Source organism: Equus przewalskii, chromosome 10 (assembly GCF_037783145.1).
Source record: "Equus przewalskii isolate Varuska chromosome 10, EquPr2, whole genome shotgun sequence".
Classification (NCBI taxonomy): domain Eukaryota; kingdom Metazoa; phylum Chordata; class Mammalia; order Perissodactyla; family Equidae; genus Equus; species Equus przewalskii.
In genome coordinates this window covers 35,793,586-35,821,493 of record NC_091840.1, presented here as the reverse complement: position 1 = coordinate 35,821,493, position 27,908 = coordinate 35,793,586, and the positions used below count along the sequence as shown (strand labels likewise).

The 27,908-nt window shown below is 43.9% G+C and overlaps 2 protein-coding genes across 17 annotated transcripts in view; one reads left to right on the top strand and one right to left on the bottom strand.

Annotated features, from left to right (window-relative positions):
- MYO19 (myosin XIX) overlaps nt 1-27,908 on the top strand; it is a 55,778-nt gene that overhangs the window by 5,986 nt on the left and 21,884 nt on the right. For 8 of the 13 annotated variants that reach the window (XR_011523461.1, XR_011523464.1, XR_011523466.1 and 5 more), the window contains exons 1-6: nt 4,604-4,744; nt 5,374-5,515; nt 7,018-7,169; nt 10,074-10,212; nt 10,560-10,708; nt 12,521-12,634. Coding sequence is in view for 4 of the 13 variants with exons in the window: in XM_070562393.1 (XP_070418494.1) it covers nt 7,158-7,169; nt 10,074-10,212; nt 10,560-10,708; nt 12,521-12,634 (414 nt within the window). In the remaining 9 variants the exon portion in view is untranslated. Of the gene's footprint in view, nt 1-4,566; nt 4,745-5,373; nt 5,516-7,017; nt 7,170-10,073; nt 10,213-10,559; nt 10,709-12,520; nt 12,635-27,908 lie in introns of those variants that run through there. The other 5 variants (XM_070562392.1, XM_070562391.1, XM_008525516.2 and 2 more) reach the window with 4 other exon arrangements.
- PIGW (phosphatidylinositol glycan anchor biosynthesis class W) lies at nt 1,176-27,379 on the bottom strand. 4 transcript variants are annotated; one of them, XM_008525521.2, is made up of 2 exons: nt 27,244-27,379; nt 1,176-3,095 (listed from the first exon to the last, which is right to left on the bottom strand). In XM_008525521.2, the coding sequence occupies exon 2, from the start codon at nt 3,080-3,082 to the stop codon at nt 1,571-1,573; it is 1,512 nt and encodes a 503-aa protein (XP_008523743.1). In that variant the 5' UTR covers nt 3,083-3,095; nt 27,244-27,379; the 3' UTR covers nt 1,176-1,570. The 4 variants fall into 4 exon arrangements, with proteins under 4 accessions (XP_008523743.1, XP_008523746.1, XP_008523742.1 ...); XM_008525524.2 differs by lacking the exon at nt 27,244-27,379 and adding an exon at nt 5,225-5,360; XM_008525520.2 differs by lacking the exon at nt 27,244-27,379 and adding an exon at nt 4,443-4,643.

The following is a 27,908-nucleotide window of genomic DNA, read 5'->3' as shown; positions in this document are numbered from 1 at the left end:
GACTGGCCCTGAGCTAACATCCATGCCCATCTTCCTCTACTTTATATGTGGGACACCTGCCACAGTATGGCTTGCCAAGCAGTGCATAGGTCTACACTGGGGATCTGAATTGGCGAACCCCGGGCTACTTAAGTGGAAGGTGCAAACTTAACTGCTGCGCCACTGGGCCAGCCCCTCTTACTCTTTTTTTTTTTTTTTGCCTGAGGAAGATTTTCCCTAAGCTAATACCTGTGCCAGTCTTCTTCTGTTTTGTATGTGGGTTGCCACCACAGCATGTCTGCTGACGTGTGGTGCAGATCCGTGCCTGGCGACCGAACCCCAGGCCACCAAAGCAGAGCACTCCAAACTTAACCACTAGGCCACAGGGCAGGCCTCCTAGGTCACTCCTTGATTTAACACTCACGGCAACCTATACTTCATTACTTAACGCAGTTTATAACAGTTGTTTAATGTTTCCCCATTAGATTGCAAGCTCTAAGATAGCAGGAAACTTGCTTATCATCCCTAGCACAGAGTAGGTTAAAAAAATGAACTAGAGGGGCTGGCCCTGTGGCCAAGTGGTTAAGTGTGCGTGCTCCACTGCAGGCGGCCCAGTGTTTCATTGGTTCGAATCCTGGGCGCAGACAAGGCACTGATCATCAAACCACGCTGAGGCAGCATCCCACATGCCACAATTAGGACCCACAATGAAGAATATTCAACTATGTACTGGGGGGCTTTGGGGAGAAAAAGGAAAAAAATAAAATCTTTAAAAAATAAAAAAAAAATAAAAAATGAACTAGACCCAAGGCAAAAACTATTGCCTCATAATATGCCTACATCATACAATTCAGTCTATTCTTTGGAGCATTTAACTGTTTTCTGACTTTATTGTATATAAGTATTTGATTTAGAACACTTATTTTTTCTCCTTCTTCTGCCCAAAGCCCCCCAGCACATAGCTGTATATTCTAGTTGTAGGTCCTTCTCGTTCTGCTGTGTGGGACGCTGCCTCAGCACAGCTTGATGAGTGATGCTAGGTCTGCGCCCAGGATCCAAACCTGCAAAACCCTGAGCCGCCAAAGCAGAGCACACAAACCCAATCACTAGGCCACGGGGCTGGCCCCTAAACACTTTCTTATACTTAGGCTTTTTTAAAAGATTAAAATTGAAAAGTAAAGAAGCATTGACAATTCCACAGTTCACACTGAGGTGTTTTAATGTACCCTATTATATATAAAAGTAATACATACCAAAGAAGTACAGAATGGTGTAAGGTGTATAAGGTAGAAAGTAAAAATCCTCCTCCCCACCCTCCAATCTTCCAGTGTCACAACTATAAACACAAGTTTCCTTAAAATACTTCAATAAATATCTAACAAGTCATAAGGCTCTTTTTCTTCTCTATTGGTTTGTTTTATATAGTGCTGAGACGCATTAAAATATTGAGCATCACTACTGTTATGGAGTATTGAAACTCTTATAATAAGATATAGTTAATACTGGGTTGCCAAAAGCCCAATTTCTTCACATTTAATATTTATTCTTCCTCATTAATATTGCTCAAACAGATACACACTACCCCCACTGATCACCAAAATTTTATAGTCTTATCTTGCAAGTGTAGCACATATATAACTAAACAGTTGGTAAACATATAGAGATTGAGCACAAATAAGGCCCACAAGGTACTGCTGTGTAATGTATCTACCAACAGGTTGACCAGGCCAGTTGTTACATTTGACAGCAAGAAAAAAATTAACTGGTTTCTGTTCATAGCTGTAACTAGACAAAGACTGGGTTCCCTTCTTTCAGCTTCAGAGACTAGAGATTCTGAATGCTTTTTATTTGTAGCAGGTGACTGGATAAGTTTCCAAGAACATGGTACTTGAGCCCCTTTAATTAGAAATTTGGCAAAACTCAAAATTATATCAACTAGTAATAAACTACTAAGAAGGATCAGGCTAGAAGCAACTATCCAAATACAAAAGGCTAAATTGGCCATTCTGCGAGATGCTACTTCTACGTTTACCTGAACTATGTAAAGAGATATGAAGAGGCTAATAGCTGTCAGTAGAATACAATATGCTACTTTTATCCAGTCTTTGATATGTGACCTTTTTTTAAGCACATATGATCCTGTTTGTACACCAGCCATGTGTATTGCCACATACCCCAAGGTAGAGATTATTCCTTCTCGGTTGGCATTTAATAAACCAACCCTTGTGCCACTGCCATCAGTGCCATACAAAATTAACTTTCTCAGTGGGGTAAAGTCAAGGGCTAGCTGGTATAATACAGTAATGCTGATGGCCACAATCCAGGATTTATTTAGGGGAAAAATAATCAAAAGTAGTGATGTTATCAATTTCACAACTATTAAGGTAAAGAAAAAGTTCCAGTGAACCCCATACTCAGTTAAATGTTCCTGATAATCTATGGATTTTATAACGACTAATCGGCCTATTCCTAAGAAGACTAATGGCCAGACAGAGTACAATGACTTTGTAAGATGATAAAATGTGGACCCTTTCATGTATTTTCTCCTAACCTCTGGAGAAACCATTGCAGTACCAAAAACAAAGCCTCCTACTCCAAAATCCATTGCTCCTGTCCCATAGAGCTCAGTTTTGGCAAATCTTCTGGGAAAAAGTGGAAAGTCCACAGCCAAAATGGCAACAGCAGTAAATGCACTGTTAATTACACGAAAACAAGAGATAGCTGGAATGTATTCTGATTCTACACTGATTTTCAAGAATTTTTCAAGGATTTTTTGGACAGGTATTCTGGCATAGCAAGTTCTCCTGCAGTATATATGATAGAACATTCCTGCCCCAATGATAATTACAGCAAGGTGCTCAAGGAGGACAAATGAAGACAAAATGGTCAACGTGGCCACCAGGGGAACTATCAGGATAACAAAGTCAATGAAGAATCGAGTTCCCCAGGTATGTGAAGAAGAACACAAGTGCTGTGAGAGAATGATCAGGAGCCCTCTGCACAGGACACAGAGCGCAGGCAAGCACAAGCCCTGGGTGATTTCCAGCACGCTGGTTCCATTGTGGTTACTGACAAAAGCTTCCTTCATCTGCTTCTGAGACATTTTTTTCTTCTTCCTGTGAAAACAAGGGCAAAGGAATGCATTTGTGCAATGTTCTTGTGGAATCGGCATGTATGTATACCTGACTTGATTTTATTCTTATCCCTAGGTTTCAGAGCAGAACTCTAGGCCCTAATGTTTTCAAATCAGAGCAAAACCTATGACTTGTGATTCCAAGGATTGTCGGAAGAAGCCTAACACACATCAGGATAAGAATGTGACACTAACACTATGAAATTATTGGTTAAAAAGCTTTAGAATAGTCTCAGTGTAAGGCAGACTCACAAAGAAAGGTGAATTTGGGATATAAACTCTGAGAATGGAATCAGGCGGATAGGAATTCCTATTACCAAGCAGTGTATGTCATGAAGATTATGTAAGCAAATACACTTAACTAATGACTGTAAGTCAAATCCCAGAAGAGATGGAGAGAGGGGCAAGGAGAGAGAAGGTGTTTAAGTTCACTTTGGAGTTTGTTGCCTTGGTTTCTGTTCAGAGCCTCTCTGAACCTATCGCCTCTGGTAGAAAATGCCGAGTCCTCCAGCGGTCTCCTGAGCCCCAGGCTGCTCCTGACTCTATTTACAGACAACTACACTTTCAGGTGAAGGTGTAGTAGGTAGAATGGACGTGGGCGTAGAGCGCATACTAGTGTCAGTTGTTTTAAAAGGATTTAAAACGCGTCTCTGCCACACATCAATGTCTGACAAGTGGCACAAAGGAAGAACACGTTGTTGGCTGAACAAAGAACCATCTTGAATAAAGGAACGCATGCACGCATGATGGCCTGTCTCAGCCCAGCAACAATACCTCACGATAACACAGACTCTTGTTCCCGACAGGCACACGTCACGGCGCGCGGGGCCCTACACCTCACGTGCTCCCGGTGGTCCCGGCAGCCCCGCACCCGGGGCAGAGGGCGGTCTACGCGGGCCGGGCCACCCGGCTCCCACCGCAAGGCCACGCGGGAGCAACCCGCTTCCGCCTTCCGAGCGGCGCTTCCGGCCGTCGCGGCGCGGGTGCGTTTCCGGGCCGGTGGGTTCCGCGCGACCCCAGCCCAGGAGGAGGCCTGCTTCCCGCGCCTGTCCTCCCATCAGGGGCTCGCCCAGCCCAGGTCCTCTCGGGTCGTGGCCGTGGGCCGGCCATCAGAGAGCCCGGAGCGGGAAGGGCGCGTGGCGCGCCCCACCGACTCCGGGGCGAGGCCCTGTCAGAGCGCTGGGGTCAGAGGGCTCGGCGCAAACTTTCGGCCGCGGCGTCCCCTACGGGAAGCCCCCACGGTCCTGTGAGGCCCGTCGGCCCAGGAAGCCCGGCCTCCCGCGCCCCTCCCGTCACACGACGGGAGGCTGCCGTTTCACCGCCGTCTTACCCCAAACTCGCAAAACACTTGGTCCCAAATGGAGCCCCCAACTCAGGATCCGGAATCCCGGGCGGGCCACGTGCGCCCCGCGCCGCTTGTGCGCGCCCCGCCCCGGGGAGGAGCCAGCCGGCTCCCAGCCCCTGGGCCAGAGCCGCCGCTGCCGGCCGGGTGTGATCTGCGGTCCCGGCTTTCCCTCCTGCCTCCTCCTCCCTCCCCTCCCCGGCCTCTTCCCGCCGCCTCGCCCGGCCCGCCCGCCTTTCCAGTCGGGCCCGGTGGGGGCCGCATGCTCGGCGGCTCAGGTCGTGGGACCGGTGAGTGACACCCCAGCCCAGGTCCGAAGCCCTTGGCGACCCCGAAGGGACAAGAGGCCGGTTTGCCGCCAGAGCGCTGAGGAAGAAGGGGGTGTCTCCCCCTCCCGTTTCCAAAGCGCCGTTTCTCTTCCCTTTTCCCTCTGACCCTCTCTTATCCCAAAACAAGGACCTTTCACGGTCACTCTCCACCTCTCTACCTTGCCGACAGGGGGCGGCCCGAGGTGGGGGAAGGGTCCCGGTTGGCAGGCTGGGTCCCGGCTCCCGCTCCTCTCCTCGCCCTACCTAGGGACCGGGAAGGGAGAGGCTGCGCCCTTAGCCGGGTCACATTCACCTTCCCGGGAAGGACACACTCTCCCCGTGCCAGGTGCTGCTGGAGTGGCATCCCAGCCCTGGGCCCGGCAGGCACCTCGCCGGGACAGGGCGTCCCCGGTTCCCGCCAGGACGTGGGGGCGGGGTCGGCGGGACTCCCAGGACCCTTACCCGGCTCTTCTGGTCTGCCCTCCCACTGTCCTCCAAGCCAAGAAAGAACCTGAGGCTGGAGAAGAGGAGGAGCTGGGGGTCAGGTTGCCGCTTGCCTTGCCTTGCCTCGACGTTTCGCCTATTCATTACCATCTCTCTTCTGCCCACAGTGGTCACACCCTTTCCAGAAATTCTCGGTTGGTAACCGCGAAGACGATGGGGAGAACTGGAGAAAACCGCTCTAATCTGACTTGACTGGCTGGGAGCTGACGCTGCATCATAATAACCAACATTTGCAAAGCGTTCTCAGAGGTACTAGCCCATCTGATCCTTAACTCAGCATTGTGAGGTCTGGATATTAGTATTTGTTTTAGAAAACGAGGAAATGGAATAAGGCTTATAGAGCTCTTCTGCTCTGAGTTTAAGGGCTTGTGTGCTTTGGATTCTAACCCCGCAGCCTGTTGTGCTCCTGCTCTGGTCCTCTCTTTTTTTTTTTTTTTTTGAGGAAGATCAGTCCTCAGCTAACATCTGCCGCCAATCCTCCTCTTTTTCCTGAGGAAGCCTGGCCGTGAACTAACATCCGTGCCCATCTTCCTCTACTTTATATGTGGGACGCCTGTCACAGCATGACTTGACAAGCAGTGTGTAGGTCTGCCCTCGGGATCCTGGCCAGGGAACCCCCGCCGCCCAGGCAGAACCTGCGAACTTAACCGCTGCACCACGGGGCTAGCCCGTGGTCCTCTCTCTTAAGATGAGCCTCCAGTTGAGAAAGCTTTGTTCTCCTTGAGTCTCAGGAGCCCTCTGCAAGGCTGTCCCTTGGATGAGGTACAGTCAGTGTCCAGGGTGAATGTGTCCAACACAGTCCTGATGCCCTTCTTTGCCTGAATTGTCCTTCCAGTTTCTATGGAAGTCCCTATCCCTGAGTTCTGTCAAAGGCTAGATGTATTCAGAGCCCCGAGAAAGTCTCTACCAGGGTTAATCCAATACACACACCCCTCATCCTCGTCCCTCCTTGTTGGGGAGGGTAGAGGCCTGGGAAATTCCAGGTCTGAGGGTCATTTACAATTTTCCAGAGATTGGTCTGGGCCCAGCCTCACAACACTCCTTCTCAGACAGATTCCCCTCCTCTGAAATCCTTGCCTTAAACTGACACTGACTGTTCCACCTGACTAGTGCTCCCAAATGGATTATCCATCCTTACTAGGGACATTAACAATATTCCCCCTGAGTGAATATTCAGATTTGTACTTCATGGGGTGCTTTCAATCCATGACCTCATTGACCTTCACAACCACTCCTTGTGAGGTAGGTTTTACTATCCCCATTTTCAAGATGAGGAATCAGGGTGGGCCAGGAAGGTGATATGGCTTACCAGTGAATGACTGAGCTGTGATTTCCCTCCCACACAGCAGCTTTTCTGGAGCCTCAAGAGCTGACTTCAGCCTAGCTGCTCCACCAGTTACTGGCTAAACTAAACTAGGCGATTTCTGTCTAGTGGAGAGGATAGGGCATGAGGCTTCTCTGTCTCCCAGTGTCTTCATCCCCCACAGCACACTGACCCAGAAGATTTGCAGCCCCATCCCAAACCCCTGTAGTAAGACTGGCCCTGAAGGAGCCCAGGGAGCCTCTGGACGTTCTCATTAACGTTTCCCCTGCTCTCTAATTGGCAGAGAACAGGACAGACTCTCCCTCTCTGCCCTGGCTCCCCCTGGTTCTCATTTTGGTTCCTCCTGCTTGGTGGGAGGAGCAGGAGTGAGTCACCTTGGAGAAGCCCTCACTTGTGTGTGGCCCTTGTCTTCTCTCTCATGCTGCAGGCTCACGGGTGACTCGTCTCAGATTCCTCCAGAACTGAGGCCTTTGTTGGACCCAGGCTCCAGCCTGTGCCCCCATGACCAAGTGGACAGTACTCTTCGTGCCTGTGACCCAGAACCCTGGCTGACCACACTGAAGGAGGATGCTCCAGCAGGTAAAACCTCACCCTTAGATAACCCAGGCCCTCAAGCACTTGAGGCACCTTCCCATCTTTCACTTGCCTAAATGAAGGTTACATTGCCCTGACCTGGAAGGAAGGGAAAGACTCCTTAAAGGTCTTTTTTTTCCCCTCTCTTCAGATAGTTACTCCAGTGCCTTTCACCTGTTCTCAAGGAGCTCTTCCTAATGCCTGATTTGAATCTCTTCTGTTGTGGTTTTAGCTCTTCCCTGGGATGGATAAGATGGGAGGAGTAAGGGAATCCTTAGGGTACTGTGGTGACCTTACAAGCCTGAACCAGTGAGGCAGTCCTGAGGGGTGTCCCTGCCAGCCTGGATTTTACAGGCACAGTGGATGCCTGGGCCTTCCAAGAGGAGGTGTTCCTTGAAACTGAGCCTTAAAGTATAAGTAGGAATTAGCCAAGTGGAGAAGGAAAATAAGCAGTCCAGGCAAAGAGGTCAGTCTGTGCAGAAATGTGGGAGAAGATGACCTATGTGGAATAATAGAAAGATTCTGATGAATGGATCATGGGGCGCATATGGGGTTGCTATTGGGACATGAAACCTTACTCTTACTCAAGATCTCTACCTCTCTAAAAAAGGCTACTATGGCCCCAGGCCTGCAGGATTCCAAATCACCCTTCGCTGTGGAGCTCCATTACCATCCTTCACATGCAGCTCTTGGTCCAGAGAATACCAGGAGATATTTGCTGGATTTTTATTTCTTAAGTGTTGCCAGGCACTGGGCTGACGCGGATAATTAAGATGATGCCTGCCCTCAAGGAGCTCACACTCTACTGGAGTCCTAGGCAGGAAAGTGCCTGAGACTCAACAGGATGACTGAGTGTGAGGCCAGCCAGCCTCAAGGGAGCCATGGTAGACACTGCTGCTTGACCTTCTTCCAGCCTTTTGGCTCATGAAACAGGCTTGAAGGCTGGAGAGAAGCAGGCAGGACAGTTATCTGCTATGGGCTTTTTTATTGTTTGTTTTTAACTTGGTTTTTTTCTTATTAAAAAAGCATTAATGTTCATCATAACCATACTACCAGCTGCTCTGTGTTGAGTGTTTGCTATATAGTAGGCACAACGCTAAGCGCTTTACTCATATAATTTTGTTTAGTCCTCGAGAATGATACAGTATTACATATCCAGTGCTGCTATATCCCCATTTCAGAGATAAGGCTCAGAGAGTTTGAGTGACTTATTCAAGGTCACACTCATAAGCAATGTGGAAAATGTACATAAGCAAAAAGAACATTAAAATTACCCATAATTGTGTTACCCAAAGATAATCAACATTTTAGAGAATATCCTAGATTTTTTCCCCATAAATATATATTTTTAAAACATTTAAAGATATATTTTTTGTAACCTTCTTTATTCCATCATCAGGATGTTCTGTAATTTAAGCTGTCTACTATTTGGACATTTGGGTTGTTTTCAGTTTTTTTACAATTATAAATGGCCCCATATACACTGAACATTCTGATGACCTTTACATAGGATCATTTTCTAGAAGCAGAGTTTCAGGCTTAAGGGACATGTAGTTTTAAGGCCCTTAGCATGTGATTGCCTAATTAGAAGAGCCACTTTTAAAAGAATAATAATAGCTAACTTTGGGTGCATATGCCAGGTGCCTTTTCTAGATACTTCATGTGTTTATTAGTATCTATGAGGTAGATACTACCACCGTTTCCATTTTACAGATGAGGAAAATTGAAGCACAAAGAGGTTAAGAAACCAACATGAGATTATACAACTAGCAAGTGGTAGAATCAGGATTCAAACTCAGGCAATCTAGCTTTGAAGTCCAGGCTGTTGACTCTTATACTCAGCTGCCTCTCTGATTAGATCAAAGCTGTTGGTAAATTATGGCTGGGTTTGTGAATAATATTTTTTCCCCTAGAGCAGAGGGATTTGCATGGATCCAGCCATGCTCTGACCTCAGCACTTATCCACAAAGCCAAGAGTCTGCCTTGTGCATTATGGTGGGCCCAAGTTCAGAGGACAGGCAACATCTTTGGAAAGAAACTTGCCACCTTGACTTGAAGGTTTTGAACTTTTGGGGCTCACTAGTCTCATTGGAAACCTAAACACATCATGTCACGGACCCCTTCCTCCAAAAGCAAATTTCAGCCAGGTTACTGTCGTCTACTCCCCACCCCATCTTTCCTGCAGCCCCCAGGGAGACAAGAGGAAAACTAGGACCATGAGAGGAAAATAGGGGAGGGGAAACATGTGGAAAGTGTTAGCATCAAGGATGGGCAAGGGAGAAGGAGAAAGGGCCTGTTCCCCTTGGTGCCCATTCTTGACCTCATCTGACTTCCGAGCTAGGCTTCCTATCAAGAAGACCCAGGACAGAAGAAACTAATTAATTAGCCAGGCTAAATTTAAGCCCCAAGAGACAGGTGATGAAGGCATGGGGCTACCTCACAGCTGATTTTTCACAGCTGAATGGTCTCTTTAAAAAAGGCCCAAACCATGGTGCTTGTCCTTTCAGATACTCCTATAGCAGGCCCCCATCTTGGGCCACAGCCCTGCCGGGCCTAGTAAGGCTGGAAGCTGGAGCTCATGGCAGAGGAGAGGGGATAGCATTCATTGACTTATTGAGTACATACTATGTTGGGCACTGACTAACTGCTTTGTCTGTCTCTTATTTTTCCTCCCAATAGCCCTTTGAACTGGTTTTGTTTTCCTTTATTTGCAAATAAAGGTCTGTGCCTCAGAGGGGTTAAGTAACTTACCCCCAGTCACAGGGCTAGTAAGTGGCAGAACTGAAATTTGAACCCAACCAGACTGTGACACTAGAGGCTTGTTCTCTTTCTACTCTACGGGCCCCCATCCCTACACAGCTGCCAACTAGTCCGAGTCCCAGCTCTCACGGCCCTGTCATTCCCTCCCAGGTTAATGGCCACAGTTCAGTCTCTGATGCCCAAGGCGGGGAATCCTTCAGAGAAGACCTGCAGGAGTTCCTGAGTGGGGAGGCCCCACTGCACCAGCTAGATGACCTCACCAAGGTGAATCCTGTGACTCTGGAGACAGGTATGGGCCTCCCTCTCAAGAGCACCATCTCTAAGAGGGTGGAGGTGTGATCTCGGCATTCAGCACAGCTTCCCCTGGCCAGACTGAGGCAGGCAGGACTCCTGACCTGGAGCCAAATGGGCTGCTCCAGATCTCTGCCTGGCAGCTGTCCTTGAGTTCCCCAGCGCAGACTTTGCTCCAGATTTGGGGCTCATCTTAATTAGATCTTGTACCTATTCATCAGGGAGCTGCTGGGATCTAATGACACTTGGCTAATTGCAGAGGGAACACTGTTAGGCGATGTTTGTCTGTGTGTGCGATTGTGTCTACATTTGAGCCAGAGTTTGCTAAAGGCACATCTGCCTCAGTCCTGAGGTGTCTGCAGGCTCGGTACATGGCAGACACGTTCTACACCAATGCTGGCTGCACCCTGGTGGCTCTGAACCCCTTCAAGCCTGTCCCTCAGCTCTACTCGCCAGAGCTGATGAGAGAATACCACGCTGCTCCTCAGCCCCAGGTAAGACTCAGCCGCTTCCTGGGCCTCGGGGCTCCCCTACCTCCCCCTAGGCCTCCTCGCAGCCTCTCCTTATCCATCTATTTACCAGCCATGCAGTCATTCAGAGTGTGCTGGTGCCACGGCCCTGCTCACTGGGAGCCTGCAGAATTTTGGACACATGAGAGTAGGTGCAAAGTGGGAGATAAATAAATATGTGTTTAACTGAGTTTGGGACCTAAAATAGGGGCATAGGACAAAGGAGTTATTGTTTGTTTCTGAATTTAGTAATAGGAAAGGATTTACAAAGGTATTTTTGTGTATTTAACAAATCACTTTTTTGGAAAAGAATAAAATTACATGCGATAAGGATTGTCCCAGAAAATTCAGCACATGTTCATCTCTACTGAGAGGAATAAATTCTTATGGGGGTGGGGGTGGTGCAGGCAGGGAATAGACTAGTTGATGTTAAAATGTATGATGTGTTGGGGCTGGCCCCGTGGCCGAGCGGTTAGGTTCGCGCGCTCCGCTGCAGGCGGCCCAGTGTTTCGTTAGTTCCAATCCTGGGCGCGGACATGACACTGCTCATCAAACCACGCTGAGGCAGCGTCCCACATGCCACAACTAAAAGGACCCACATCGAAGAATATACAACTATGTACCAGGGGGCTTTGGGGAGAAAAAGGAAAAAATAAAATCTTTAAAAAAAAAAAAAAAATGTATGATGTGTTCACGAAGAGGCAAGAGCAAACTTGCTGGTGGGATGGGGGGATGTTGGGGAGAGAAGCAGTAGATGAAGTAGGAAGATGAGATAAGGTGGGCTGTTGGTGAAGGGTCTGGAGCACCACAGGAGGCAGAGAGAGTCCCCAAAGATTCTTCACCTGGAGTGGAGGTGGGACTGTGTGGAGGCCACCATGGGATAATTACTCTGGAAGTTGGGGGAGTCGGATTCAGGAAGGTGAGACAGGAGGCAGGGAGAACAGCTGGAGGCTTTGTAACAGTCCAGGTGAGAGGTGGTTGGGGCGAGGGCAGGTGGAGAGAGGGATAGCTCTGGCACCATCTAGAACAATGCTTTCTCCCTTCAGGAAGCTGTGGGTAAGTGATCACTGCTGGATGGGCATTGTGCAGATGGCCTAGCCTTCCAGATGCTCATACATGGTTAAGTGTCCAAGTGGAATCCATGGAAAGTCTGTCCTGAGTGTCCATCTCTGACTGTCTGGCTGTGTCCTGTCTAAAGTCTGTCTCTGCTTATATGCCTCCTCAAAGGCAAAAGCCATATCATGGTCCCCTCTGTTTCCCCAGTGCCCAGCTTGATGCCCAGCAAATTGAGGACAATTAATATCTGTTGACAGAAAGGAGAACAGTGGCCTTGGAATTCAAATCACATGGTTGCACTTACTTGCTGAGTGGCCTTGGGAAGATTATTTAACCCCTCTGAACCTCAGATTTCTCGTCTATGACATAGAGTTAGCTATCCAACTAATGCACAAATTTCTTAGGCAGTGACTTGTAAGAACGTTCTTCGCAAAGTCCAATAACAAAGTAATAAACAGCAGAATAAGACTATTAAGGTAAGATACGATGGCAGATGGGAGGATAAAGTGTTAATGCCATAGACTGGTCAAGGCCAGCACTGCTTCCAGACAGAAGATGAGTGGGTAAAGCCACATGGGGGTCCCCACAGTTGGGCCTAACACTGTTACATCCAGGACATTTTTCTAGAAGAAGCCTCCTGGCACTGCTTTTGGCAGCCTCCCCATCTCAGCCATCATTGGATCAACTACTCTTTGAAGACAGGCATTCTCTCATGTGACCCTTCACCCCTTGATGTTTCAGAAACTGAAGCCCCACATCTTCACTGTGGGCGAGCAGACCTACAGGAATGTCAAGAGCCTGATTGAGCCAGTCAACCAGTCTATCATTGTCAGTGGAGAGAGTGGTGCTGGAAAGGTAGGAAGGCCTCTTTCCCACCCTGTCAACTTCGTGACTGTCTAGGTGGGCAGAGAGGCAGGGGGTCATTCCTTGTGGAGTCATTTGCTGCCTAGTCATTCCCAGGTAGGCTAGCTCAAGCAGGGAGTCGGGGTGCAGTAGTAGGCAAGCACTGGGCAAGGACTCAAGATGGGGGGTTCTAGTCCAGGCTCTTCACCAGCTCTGATGGAAGTCTGGGTGAGACACTCCTCTCTGAGCCTTCATTTTCTCATCAAAGGTCTCTTCCAGCTCTGACACCTCTGGGAACAAAAGTCAGCTGCTGGGGGTTCCAGCATAGTGGTTAAGAGCACATCAGAAAGATATTTAGTTTCTGCAAACCTCAGTTGTTTTACTTGTAAAATGGCAGGGAGGGGAGGACTAATGCATGGGACTTCTGTGAGAGTTAAATGAACCAGTGCATATAAGGCACTTGGTGGCATGCTTGGCACATGACAGCAGTCCTCTAAAAGTAGCTGCAGTTACTTGTGGGAAAGGGTTTACTGGAGTAGCCTACTCATACCCTCTGGGTTGCCCTTGATGGCATGGGCAGCGTATTGGGCCAGCTGTGGGGAAGGACAGAAGCTCCTGGTATGGTCATGTGGCCCCCTGGGAGGCAAAACCATGACAGATGAGACAGAACGTTGCACAAGGATGGGTGAGGAGGTGCACAGCTGGTCAGAGGAGGCTACTGGTCCAGGCCTCACCATCTTCTTGCCAAGCCTCATGCAGCCACCCCACCCTTTCCACAACATTACCTTCACCAGGGATTCTTTGGACCATAAACCCCCTCTGCCTACACTCATGTATGAGAGAATTGCGGAGCACTGAGCACCTGCCAGGTTGTAGGCCCTGAGCTAGCCACTTAAGAGTGGCAGAGGGAGGAACAGAAATGAAAAATGCAACATCTGGCTTTTGGGGAGCTCTTAGTCCACTAGGGAAGGCAAACAAGGAAGCACATGAAAACAGTAAGCTGCAGGGTTGAGGGCTTGGACTTGGGTGAGAAGGGGATCTTTGAGAGCTATGTCAAGGTGGCCAGTGCAGTGGCTGATGCCCATCTCCTGGTTGAAGCCCACTGTCCCCAGAATTGCTCTGGGGAGCTGAAACTGGACATGGCCCAAGATCCATGCAACCAGACCCGTACAATCCTTAATTGTGCAGCTGCTGTGATCTTGGGCTGGGTCTGGTGTGTTTTTTAAGTTTATTTTTAATAAGTAGTAATATAGGCAGCTGCTGTGATCTTGGGCTGGGTCTGGTGTATTTTTTAAGTTTATTTTTAATAAGTAGTAATATAGTTACATTGTTCAAAAATCAAGCAATAGCATGACTTACAAAGAAAAACAGCAACTGTGCCCCATATCTCTCAAGCCTATTCCCTCTCTCCAGAGGCAGCTACTTTCACATCTTTTAGTAGTTTATTTGGGTATTTGCATCCTATTTCTAAACAACATGTTTATACTGTTAGTTACTGATTTTTCGGTTTTGGACCTTAGCTGTTTATTTCCTACTTTGATGAAGATTTAGCCCTATTTCCCTGCCCCCAAATATAATTACATATAATACAATTATATCACAATTTCTAATTGTTAATATTGCAGTATTTATATTACAACCATGTATATATTGTTCACAGCAGAGCTGTGTAATATACTATGATTATATTTCCTTGTGTAATTGTTACTTGCCCTCTACTTACTAATTGCCCCATTTTTTCTTTTGTTTATTTCTATATACCTATTATTAATTTACTACTAAACTTGTCACCAAAGCTGGAAAACACTTATCCAACTGGCAAGTACATCAAGTCCTTTTTTTTCTTGGCGACACCCTTCCTGGAGCTCTCAGATCTCCTGCTCCCATCCAGCTATTGCCTGGGAGCTCTCTGCCTCACTCTGGGGATCCAGACTGCCCTCTGTCCTGTGATCAAGTCCCTGTTGCTAGAGCCCCCTGGCTTCTGCCTCTTCCTTTACTGCCTTGTTTTTATGGACCACATTCTTTAGTAGCTTACTGACAAAGGTACATGGAGGGCAAATTTTTGAATTGTTGCACTTCTGAAAATATTTATTCGGCTTCAAATTTGATATGTTGGCTGGGTTTTATAATTCCAGGTTGGAAATCATTTTCTTTCCAAATTTAAAAGTTTTTTTCGTATCTGTTTTTTGAATATTGCTAAAGAGAGTCCCAGTCCATACTGGTGATTTGGTTTTTCTTTTCAAAAGCTTTTAGAGTTCATTTTTATCCATAGCCATTAAAATTCACAATGCTGTGTCTTGGTGTGGTCTTTTTTCACTTACTATGCTGGATACTTCGTGTGGGTTTTTTTAACTGGGAAACTCATGTTCTTTTGTTCAAAGAAATGTTTTTGTATTGTATCTAATAATTTAATACTTTTCTCCCCTCTGTTTTCTGTTTCTGGAACTCCTATTAGTAGGGTGTTTGTTTAATAGTCCTATTTTTCTCACTTATTCTTCCATCTCTTCATATTTTGTTCTATCTTCTAGGAGATATTCTCTACTTTACCTTCCAGTTCTTTTGAGTTTTGAATTTTTGTCAAAAATTTTAATTATAAGAGTTCTTTCTTGTTCTCTAAATATTATTCCACCCCCTACCTCACCCTCCGCGCCCCCCCCCCCCCCAGCTTCCTGGTCTTATTTCATAAGTTCACTATTTTCTTTTATCTTTGAGGCTATTTCATGATTTTTGTTTGTCTTCTGCTCCTTGCATTGACTGTTTCCTTCTGGTTCCTTTTCCTCTATTTGTTGTGATATTTGACATTCACGTAAAAGACGTTTATCAAATAGTTAGTAATCCTTAAGTTTCTGTTCGTATTTAAGAATAAGGCATTAAGCTACTGATTAGAATCTCTGTGTTTACGGACAGGGTTGTCCACCAGGGGGCCTCACTATAGGTAGCTTTTTAAACTTGTGGGACCCTAAATGTCCATAATTTTTCTCATGAGCTTCTCAGTGTCTCCAGAAAAGATTCTTCCAGTCTCTTCAGCAGAGAGATGGAAACTATAAAGAGTTAAATGGAAATGATAAAAACTTAAAACATAATGAACAATTCCTTTATGTTTATCAGCAGACTAGACCTGCAGAAGAATACATCAGTAAACTTGACAATAAGTCACTAGAAATCCAAATTGAAAAACAAAGAGAACAGCACATTTAAGAGCTGTAGTACAATATCAGATGGTCTACCATACTTGTACTTGGTGTTCCAGGAAAAGAGAGAGAATGTGGGTCAGAACTAATATCTTACAAAATTAACAAAAGATGGGGGCTGGCCCCGTGGCCGAGTGGTTAAGTTTGCGCGCTCCCCTGCAGGCGGCCCAGTGTTTCGTTAGTTCGAATCCTGGGCGCGGACATTGCACTGCTCATCAGACCACGCTGAGGCAGCGTCCCACATGCCACAACTAGAAGAACCCACAACGAAGAATACACAACTATGTACCGGGGGGCTTTGGGGAGAAAAAGGAAAAAATAAAAAAAATAAAATCTTTAAAAAAAAAAAAAAAAAAATTTAACAAAAGATGGCAAGCACAGATCCAAGAAATTCAGGAAACACCAAGCAGATGGATAGAAACAAAACACACCGAGGCACATTATAGTCAAATTGCTGAAAACCAAACATAAGGAGAAAACCTTTTTTTAAAAATTAATTAATTTTTTTAATTGAGGTAACATTGGTTTATAACATTATATAAATTTCAGGTGTGCATCATATTTCAGTTTCTGTGTAGACTACATCATGTTCACCATCCAAAGACTAATTACTATCTGTGACCATACACATGTGCCCTATTACCCCTTTTGCCCACCTCCCTCCCCTCTTCCTCTCTGGTATCCACCAATCTAACTATTTGTTTGTTGTTATTATTGTTCTTATCTTCTACTTATGAGTGAAATCATACAGTATTTAACTTTGTCTGACTTATTTTGCTTAGCATAATACCCTCAAGGTCCATCCATGTTGTCACAAATGGCAAGATTTCATCCTTTTTTATGGCTGAGTATTATTCCATTGTATATACATACCACATCTTCTTTATCCATTCATACCTTGATCGGCACTTAGGTTGTTTCCAAGTCTTGGCTATTGTGAATAATGCTGCAATGAACATAGAGGTGCAAATATCTTTTCACATTTGTGTTTTCATGTTCTTTGGATAAATACCCAGGAATGGAGAAGCTGGATCTTATGGTATTTCTATTTTTAATTTTTTGAGGAATCTCCATACTGTTTTCCATAGTGGCTGTCTACATTCCCAAGAGCAGTGTATGAAAGTTCCCTTTTCTCCACACCCTCTCCAACACTTGTTATTTATAGTCTTGTTAATTATAGTCATTCTGATGAGCATGAGTGATATCTGATTGTAGTTTTGATTTGCATTTCCCTAATAATTAGTAATGTTGAATATCTTTTCATGTGCCTGTTGGCCATCTGTATATCTTCTTAGGAGAGATGTCTGTTCAGATCTTTCGCCCATTTTTTAATTGGGTTGTTTGTTTTTTTGTTGTTGAGTTGTATGAGTTCTGTATAAATTTTGGCTATTAAGCTCTTATCAGACATATAATTGCAAATATCTTCTCCCAATTTGTAGGTTGTCTGTTTGTTTGTTTGTTTTTTAATTTCTTTTTTCTGCTTTTTCTCCCCAAATCCTCCCAGTACATAGTAGTATATTTTTTAGTTGTGAGTCCTTCTAGTTGTGGCATGTGGGACACCGCCTCAGCGTAGCCTGACGGCAGTGCCATGGCCACACCCAGGATCCAAACCAGCGAAATCCCGGGCCACCAAAGCGGAGTGTGCAAACTTAACCACTTGGCCACAAGGCTGGCCCCATGTCTTTTCATTTTGTTGATGGTTTCCTTTGCTGTGCAGAAGTTTTATAGTTTGATGTAGTCCCATTTGTTTATTCTTTTCTTTTGTTTCCCTTGCCTGGGGACACACAGTATTCAAAAAGATACTGCTAAGACCAATGTCGAAGAGCATACTGCTATGTTTTCTTCTACAAGTTTCATGGTTTCAGGTCTTATATTCAAGTCTTTAATCCATTTTGAGTTAATTTTTGTGTATGGTGTAAGATAATGGTCTACTTTCATTCTTTTGCATGTGGCTGTCCAGTTTTCCCAACACCATTTATTGAAGTGACTTTCCCTTCTCCGTTGTATGTTCTTAGCTCCCTTGTCAAAAATTAGCTGTCCACAGGTGTGTGGGTTTATTTCTGGACTCTTGATTCTCTTCCATTGATCTGTTTTTGTGTCAGCACCATGCTGTTCTGATTACTATAGCTTTGTAGTATATTTTGAAATCAGAGAGTATACCTTCAGCTTTGTTCTTTTTCTCAGGATTCCTTTGGCTCTTCAAGGTGTTTTGTTGTTCCACATAAATTTTAGCATTCTTTGTTCTATTTCTATGAAAAATGTCCTTGGGACTTTAATAGAAATTGCATTGAATCTGTAGGTGGGTTTGGGAAGTACAAACTTTTTTTTTTTTTGAGGAAGATTAGCCCTGAGCTAACTACTGCCAATCCTCCTCTTTTGCTGAGGAAGACTGGCCCTGAGCTAACATCCATGCCCATCTTCTACTTTATATGTGGGATGCCTACCACAGCATGGCGTGCCAAGCGGTGCCATGTCTGCACCCGGGATCTTGGCTGGCGAACCCCGGGCTGCCGAGAAGCGGAACATGCTCACTTAACTACTGCGCCACCGGGCCAGCCTGGGAAGTGCAGACATTTTAACTATGTTAATCTTCCAATCCATGAGCACAGAATATCTTTCCATTTCTTTGTGTCTTCAATCTCTTTCAACAATGGTTTATAGTTCTCAGTGTACAGGTCTTTCACTTCTTGGTTAAATTTATTCCTAGGTATTTTATTCTTTTTGTTGTGATTGTAAATGGGATTGTATTCTTAATTTCTCTTTCTGCTATTTCATTGTTAGTATATAGAAATGCAACTGATTTTTGTATGTTGGTTTTGTACCCTGCAACTTTACTGTATTAATTTATTATTTCTAATAGTTTTCTGGTGCATTCTTTAGAGTTTTCTATATATAAAATCATGTCATCTGCACATAGTGATGGTTTTACTTCTTCCTTTCCAATTTGGATCCCTTTTATTTCTTTTTCTTTCCTGATGGCTCTAGCTAGGACTTCCAATACTATGTTAAATAAGAGTGGCAAAAGTAGGCATCCTTGTCTTGTTCCTGTTCTTAAAGGGATAGCAGATTTTCACCATTGAGTATGATGTTAGCTGTGAATTTGTCATATATAGCCTTTGTTATGTTGAGGTACTCTCCTTCCATACCCATTTTATTCAGAGTTTTTATCATAAATGGATGCTGTTATCTTGTCAAATGTTTTCTCTGCATCTATTAAGATGATCATGTGATTTTTTTTTCTTTTTCTTTTTTTTTTCCTGCTTTTTCTCCCCAAGTCCCCCTAGTACATAATTGCATATTTTTTAGTTGTGGGTCCTTCTAGTTGTGACATGTGGGATGCCACCTCAGCATGGCCTAATGAATGGTGCCACGACTGCACCCAGGATCCAAACCAGTGAAACCCTGGGCCGCCAAAGTGGAGCACGTGAACTTAACCCCTTGGCCAGGGGCCAGTCCCAATCATGTGATTTTTTAAAAATTTTTATTTGAGTTCATAATAGTTTACATCATTGTGCAATTTCAGTTGTACATTATTTCTTGTCTGTCACCACATATGTGCTCCCCTTCACCTCCTGTGCCCACCCCCCACCCCCCTTCCCCTGGTAACCACTCATCTGTTTTCTTTGTCCATGTGTTTGTTTGTATTCCACACATGAGTGAAATCATCTGGTGTTTGTCTTTCTCAGTCTGGCTTATTTTGTTTAGCATAATTCCCTCCAGGTCCGTCCATTTTATTGCAAATGGGATGATTTTGTCTTTTTTTATGGCTGAGTAGTATTCCATTGTGTATATATATATACACCACATCTTCTTTATCCAATCATTAGTCGATGGGCACTTGGATTGTTTCCATGTCTTGGCTATTGTGAATAGTGCCACAGTGAACATAGGGGTACATATGTTACTTTGGATTGTTGATTTCAAATTGTTTGGGTAGATACCCAGTAGGGGGTAGCTGGGTCATTTGGTATTTCTATTTTTAGTTTTTTGAGGAATCTCCATACTGTTTTCCACAGTGGCTGCACCAGTGTGCATTCCCACCAGCAGTGTATGAGAGTTCCCTTTTCTCCACACCCTCTCCAACATTTGTTATTTTTAGTTTTAGTGATTATAGCCATTTTAACAGGCATAAGGTGGTATCTTAGTATAGTTTTGATTTGCATTTCCCTGATGATTAGTGATGTTGAACATCTTTTCATGTGTTTATTGGCCGTCTGTATATCTTTGGAAAAAGTCTGTTCATCTCCTCTGCCCATTTATTGATCAGGCTGTTTGTTTTTTGTTCAGTTGTGTGAGTTCCTTATATATTACAGAGATTAACCCCTTGTCGGATATCTGATTTGCAAATATTTTCTCCCTATTGGTAGGTTGTCCTTTTGTTTTGATCCTAGTTTCTTTTGCCTTGCAAAATCTCTTTAGTCTGATGAAGTTCCACTTGTTTATTTTTTCTTTTGTTTCCCTTGTCTGAGAAGACATGGTATTCAAAAAGATCATTTTAAGTTCAGTGTCCAAGAGTGTACTACCTATATCATCTTCCAGGAGTTTTATGGTTTCAGGACTTATCTTCAAGTCTTTGATCCATTTTGAGTTTATTTTTGTGTACGACATGAGATAATGGTCTATTTTCATTCTCTTGCATGTGGCTGTCCAGTTTTCCCGACACTATTTATTGAAGAGACTGTCTTTTCTCCATTGTATGTTCTTGGCACCTTTGTCAAAGATTAGCTGTCCATTTATGTGCGATTTTATTTCTGGGCTTTCAGTTCTGTTCTATTGATCTGTGTGTCTGTTTTTGTGCCAGTACCATGCTATTTTGATCACTATGGCTTTGTAGTACATTTTGAAGTCAAGGAATTATGATGCCTCCAGCTTTGTTCTTTTTCTCAGGATTACTTTAACGATTCGAGGTCTTTTGTTGCCCCAAATGAATTTTAGGATTCTTTCTTCTGTTTCCGTGAAGAATGTCATTGGGATTCTGATTGGGATTGCATTGAATCTGTAGATTGCTTTGGGTAGTATGGACATTTTATCCATGTTTATTCTTCCAATCCATGTGCATGGAATTTCTTTCCATCTCTTTATGTCATTATCTATTTGTTTCAATAATGTCTTATAGTTTTCTTTGTATAACTCCCTCACCTCCTTAGTTAAATTTATTCCTAGGTCCTTTATTCTTTCTGTTGCAATTGTAAATGGGATTGTATTCTTGAGTTCTCTTTCTGTAAGTTCGTTATTAGAGTACAGAAATGCAACTGATTTTTGTAAGTTGATTTTGTACCACGCAACTTTACTGTAGTTGTTAATTATTTCTAAAAGTTTTATGATGGATTCTTTAGAGTTTTCTATATATAAGATCATGTCGTCTGCAAACAGTGAGAGTTTCACTTCTTCCCTCCCTATTTGGGTTCCTTTTATTCCTTTCTCTTGCCTGATTGCTCTGGCCAAATCCTCCAGTACTGTGTTGAATAGGAGTGATGACAGTGGGCATCCTTGTCTTGTCTTGTCTTGTTCCTCTTCTCAGAGGGATGGCGCTCAGTTTTTTCCCCACTGAGTATGATGTTGGCTGTGGGTTTGTCATATATGGTCTTTATTATGTTGAGGTAATTTCCTACTATCCCCATTTGGTTAAGACTTTTTATCATAAATGGCTGCTGGATCTTGTCAGATGCTTTCTCTGCATCTATTGAGATGATCATGTGGTTTTTATTCCTCAATTTGTTAATGTGGTGTATCACATAGATTGATTTGTGGATGTTGAACCATCCCTGTGGCCCTGGTGTAAATCCTTGATCGTGATGTATGATCTTTTTGATGTATTGCTGTATTCGAGTTGCCAATGTTTTGTTGAGGATTTTTACATCTATGTTCATCAGTAATATTGGCCTGTAGTTTTCCTTTGTTGTGTTGTCCTTGTCAGGCTTTGGTATCAGAGTGACGTTGGCCTTGTAGAATGCGTTAGGAAGCGTTCCATCTTCCCTAAATTTTTGGAGTAGCTTGAGAAGGATAGGTATTAAATCCTCTCTGACAGTTTGGTAGAATTCCGCAGTGAAGCTGTGGTCCTGGGCTTTTGTTTTTGGGGATGCTTTTGATTACTGTTTCAATCTCTTTACTTGTGATTGGTCTATTCAGATTCTCTGTTTCTTCTTGATTCAGCTTTGGGAGGTTATAAGAGTCTAAGAATTTATCCCTTTCCTCTAGATTGTCCATTTTGTTGGCATATAGCTTTTTGTAGTATTCTTTATAATCCGTTGTATTTCTGCGGAGTCTGTTGTAATTTCTCCTCTTTCATTTCTAATTTTATTTATCTGAGCTTTCTCTCTTTTTTTCTTTGTAAGTCTGGCTTGGGGTTTGTCACTTTTTTTTGTCTTCTCAGAGAACCAGCTCTTTGTTTCATTGATCCTTTCTACTGCCTTTTTTGTTTCAATAGCATTTATTTCTTGCTCTAATTTTTATTATTTCTCTCCTTTGACTGACTTTGGGCTTTGTTTGTTGTTCTTTTTCCAATTCAATTAGGTGTAGTTTGAGATTGCTTATTTGGGATTTTTCTTGTTTGTTAAGGTGAGCCTGTGTTGTGATGAATTTCCCTCTTAATACAGCTTTTGCTGCATCCCATATGAGTTGGTATGATGTTTTCATTTTCATTTGTTTCCAGATATTTTTTGATTTCCCCTTTAATTTCGTCAATGATCCATTGGTTGTTCAATAGCATGTTGTTTAGTCTCCACATCTTGTCCCTTTTTCAGCTATTTTCCTCTAATTAATATCTAGCTTCATAGCATTTTGATCAGAAAAGATACTTGTTATTATTTCAATCTTCTTAAATTTATTGAGGCATGCCTTGTTTCCCAACATATGTTCTATTCTTGAGAATGTTCCATGAACACTTGAAAAGAATGTGTATTCTGCTGTTTTTGAATGGAGTGTTCTATATATGTCCATTAAGTCCAACTGGTCTAGCTTTTCATTTAATTCCACTGTTTCCATGTTAATATTCTGTCTGGATGATCTATCCATTGATGTGAGTGGAGTGTAGAGGTCCTGTACTATTATTGTGTTATTATTAATAGCTTCTTTTAGGTTTGTTAGTAGTTGCCTTATGTACTTTGGTGCTCCAGTGTTGGGTGCATAGATATTTATAAGTGTTATGTCTTCTTGGTGGAGTGTCCCTTTCATCATTATATCCTGCCCCTCTTTGTCTCTCTTTACCTGTCTTATCTTGAAGTCTACTTTGTCTGACGTAAGTATTATGACATCTGCTTTCTTTTGTTTGCCATTTGCTTGGAGTATTTTCTTCCGTCCCTCACCCTGAGCCTGTGTTTGTCGTTGGAGCTGAGATGTGTTTCCCGGAGGCAACATATTGTTGGGTCTTATTCTTTAATCCATCTTACCACTCTGTGTCTGTTTTTTTTTTTTTTTTTTGAGGAAGATTCGCCCTGAGCTAACATCTGTGGCCAATCCTTCTCTTTTTTGCTGAGGCAGACTGGCCCTGAGCTAACATCCATGCCCATCTTCCTCTACTTTATATGTGGGACACCTACCACAGAATGGCTTGACAAGCGGTGCATAGGTCCACACCCGGGATCCAAACTGGCAAACCCCAGGCCACCAAAGCAGAACATGTGAACTTAACCACTGTGCCACTGGGCTGGCCCCTACTCTGTGTCGTTTCATTGGAGAATTCAATCCATTTACATTTATGGTGATTACAAATATATGAGGGCTTACTGCTGCCATTTTATCACTAGTTTTCTGGTTCTCCTGCATTTCCTTTGTTTCTCGTCCTGTGAATTTTGGTCTACCAGTCAAGTTATGTAGTTTTTTATGTTGTATTTCTTTGTTTTTTCCTTATTTATTATTTGTATCTCTGTTCTGCTTTTTTGTTTAGTGGTTACCATGAGATTTGTATTCAAAATCTCATAGATAAGATAGTCCATTTTCTGATGGCCTCTTATTTCCTTAGACTAAACAAATTCAGTCCCTTTCCTCTTCCCTCCCAAGTTGTTTTTCTCACATTTTATTCCATCTTGTGTTGTGAGTTTGTCATTAAAAGGACAAGATTATCTTTGTTTTTGGTGTTTTCCTTCCCTTTATCTTTTATGTTATTCTTGAGTATTTGCTAACCTATTCTGATGTACAGCTACAATTTTCTGATTTTTGTCTACCTATTTGTCTCCTTACTCAGTGCTTTGTAACCCCTTTCTCCCCTTTTTTTTCAGGTATGAGAGCCTTCTTGAGGATTTCTTGTATTTTGAGGGGGTGGGTCTCGTTGCTATGAACTCCCTTAGTTTTTTTTTAATCTGGGAAAGTTTTTATTTCTCCATCATATCTGAAGGATATTTTCACTGGATAGAGTATTCTTGGCTGAAAGTTTTTGTCCTTCAAAGATTTGAGTATGTCATTCCAGTCTCTCCTAGCCTGTAAGGTTTCTGCAGAGAAATCCGCTGAAAGCCTGATAGGGGTTCCTTTATAGGTTATTTTCTTCTGCCTTGCTGCCCTTAATTTTTTTTCTCTGTCATTCAGTTTTGCCAGTTTCACTACTACATGCTTTGCAGTACATCTTTTTACTTTGACATATTTAGGAGATCTGATACCTTATTCCACATGGATTTCCATCTCCTTCCTCAGGTTTGGGAAGTTCTCTGTTATTATTTCTTTGAACATGTTTTCTCTTTGATTCTCCTTCTCTTCTCCCTCTTGAATACCTATAATTCTTATGTTGCATTTTCTAATTGAGTTGGATATATCTCAGAGACTTTCTTCATTTCTTTATAGTCTTAATTCTCTCTCCTCTATCTGGAGCATTTCAACATGTCTATACTGTATTATGCTGAATCGCTCCTCTATGATGTCTGCTCCAGCATTTGGGGAATCCATATTTTATCTCATCGATTGTGTCTTTCATCTCCAATATTTCTGATTGATTCTTCTTTATAGTTTCAATCTCTTTTGTGAACTAGCTCCTAAACTCATTGTTTCTCTACATTCTCTTTTAACTCGAGTTTTTTGATGATAGCTATTTTGAATTCTCTGTCATTTGGATTACATATTTCTGTGTCTTCAGGACTGATTTCTGGGAACTTGTCATTTTCTGTGTGGTCTGGAGATTTAATATGATTTTTGATACTGCTATAGGCTGTGGCTCTGTTTTTGCACATCATTCTGTTATTTGGTCGCAGTTACTGCCTTTCGCCACTGGGTGGGAGTCAAGAGCCATGTATTCTGAGCCCTCTGCCTACCCCCAAGATCCCAGGCACTGGAGCTGGTGCTTGGCAGGTGGGGGTGAGGGGCGCTTTCTTCTGCCTGCTCTCAGGATTTTCTCACTGTGCCCTCACTCTCTACTCTCCTGTGGTGTTGGCTTGATGAGGTCACTCCCACATTAGTTTTCACTTCAGTAGGGGCTTTCCCCTAGACTGCAAGGGCCCTCAGGAACCTTTGATGTCCCCTTGAGCAAATGTCCCCTCCCCCGTTCCTTCCCTCTCAGTGGCTGCCTGCAGTCCCGGATCGCAGTCTTTTGTGGAAGGAGCAAAGTTTTCTCTTACCCCATTCCACCTCTTCCAAGGGGGGCTCCAGCCTCTCCGCCATCCATCATATGGCTGCGTGGGTCTCTCAGACATCTTTTGTGTTGTGTTTGGATGTCCTCTGTTGAAGTACAAATGTCTTTTTCTTTTTATGGTGGAGGGAAGAGATTACTGGGAAAGCTAACTCTGCCATGATGCTGATGTCACTGCCTGTTATCATATATTCATTTCTGATTGGTTCTTTTTTTCATTTTCCAATTCTTTGTTGAAGTTCTCACTGTATTCATCTAATCTTCTCTCAAGATCAGTGAGCATCCTTATGACTGTTAGTTTGTACTCTTTATCAGGTAAATTGTTTATCTCTATTCCCTTTAATGCTTTTTCTGGGGATTTGTTCTGTTCCCTTATTTGGAATATATTCTTTTGTCTCTTCATTTTCCCCACTTCTCTGATCTTATATCTATGTATTAGGTAGATCAGCTATGTCTTCCAATCTTGGAAATATGGCCTTATGTAAGAGAATATGGCTTTATGTAAGAGATGCTTTATGGGGCCCAGCAATATGCTTCCCTCTTTTTTTTTTTCTTTTTGCTTGAGGAAGATTAGCCCTAAGCTACTATCTGTGCCAGTCTTTCCTCTATTTTGTGTGTGGTTTGCAGCCACAGCGTGGCTGACAAGTGGTGTCAGTCTACACCTGGAATCTGAACCCACAAACCTGGGCCATGGAAGCAGAGCACACCAAATTTAACCACTATGCCACAGGGCCGGCCCCCTGTGCTTCCCTTTTGTCACCTGTTTCAAATGTTCCAGGAGTGTCCCCTGCATGGGCTATGTGTGCCCTTGTCTACAATGGCATTGCTCTTGTTGTGGGTGCACGGGTAGGCTAGTCTGGTCCCCAGGTCAGCTGGTTGTAAGGCTCAGCTGTGTGTGGCTGCTGTGGTCACTTTACCGCACAGTGTAAGCCCTTGCATGTTGGGCTACAAGGTCTAATAGCACTCAAATACTGCAACTAAGCAAGTCAGGCCCCCAGGGTGGCTGGTTGCTAGGCTCAGGGGCTCACAGTTGCTGCAGGCCTCTGGTGTGGTTCCATGCAGCTCTCATCGGCTCTCTCAAAAGTACAGATGGATCGGGCTGGCACCAGACTTGGCAGCACATAATTATTTCAGGCGTTGGAAAGCAGGGCAGATCCCCTGTGTAGCTGTTTGAGGTGGCCAGCAGCACAAGTCTGCTGCAGCCAACATGCCCCACCCATGGGCCCAGACACCCCACTAACACAGGCCCACCCCGTATGCACACCCCACTGAGGTGAGGTAGACCCATTCCACTCCCCCGACTGCAGAGGTCCCACACACCCTGTCCACACAAGCCCACAAGTTCACCTCAGGCTTGCGGGTGGGCAGGGCCAGTCCCTGGGGTGGGCTGCCTGCCCTGGCTGTACTCAATTGTATAGGTGCTCTAGTGGGTAGGGCAAACCCCTGCACTAACAGGCTAGAGGAAGGAATCCAATGGCATCTGGCAGAGTCTGTGTCAGCAGGACTGATCTAGGTCACCATAATGACGGCTGCCAGTGTCTCAGTCCTTGTAGGGGTGGGCCCAGCTGCCTCTTGCCTCTCTGAGATGTGCTCAGAGCTTAGTAAGTGAGTCTCTTTTATCAACAGAGTATGCACTTTTCTTGTGTTTTTGTGTTGGTTTCCAGAATGGGTGAATCTGTGTGTGTGCCCTTTAAGAGCAGATTTTTCTTTCTCTGAAGTTTAAGGATTTTTCTGAGGATATTCCTCTTTGGTTTTCAAAGCTAGCAAACCCAGGTATTATGGGATCTCATCTCAGTTTGCTGAATCTAAAGACTGGGATGCCTATTGTGGCACAGATCCCACACTCAGATTCCCCCGCCCCTCCAGGAGAAGCTTCATACCTTTAAGATTGCTCCTTGCCATGAAGTGCCGTGGCTAGGATGTGGGTTTTTTCCTCCACAGAGGTGTGTTTCTGCCTCTTCCACCCTGTCAGTGTTGTCCCTTGTTGTGGGGGTTCTTTTTATCCAGCGTCCAGATCTCTCTCAGGAAATTGTTCTACAGGTAGTTGTAGATTTGTCATCTCCATGGGAGGAGGTGAGTTCAGAGTCCTCCTATGCCACCATCTTCCCCAAATCCTGGAGAAAACCTTAAAGGAAGCCAGAAAAATAAAGAAACATTACATAAAGAGGAACAAAGTCAAAAGTGAGAATAGGCATCTTTCAAAAACTGCAAGCCCAAAGATAATACAGTGACATCTTTAAAGAGCTAAAAGAAAATATCAACCTAGAATTCTATTACCAGCAAAAATATCCTTCAAAAATGAAAGTGAAATAAAGACTTTCAGACGAAAGTTGAAGGAATTAATTGCCAGCAGACTTGTACTACAAGAAATATTAAAGGAAGTTCTTTAGGCAAAAGGAATATGAAACCAGGGGAATATTTGGATTGATACAAAGGAATAAAGAGCATTGGAGATATGAAATCTTATTTTTTGTCTCTTTAAAAGATAATTCACTTTAAGAGAAAGATAGTAACAATTTATTGTGGAGATACAATGGAATCGTGA

What these genes read in the sequence shown, in the direction of transcription:
- PIGW (XM_008525521.2), bottom strand. Translation starts at nt 3,082, where the DNA reads ATGTCTCAGAAGCAGATGAAGGAAGCTTTTGTCAGTAACCACAATGGA.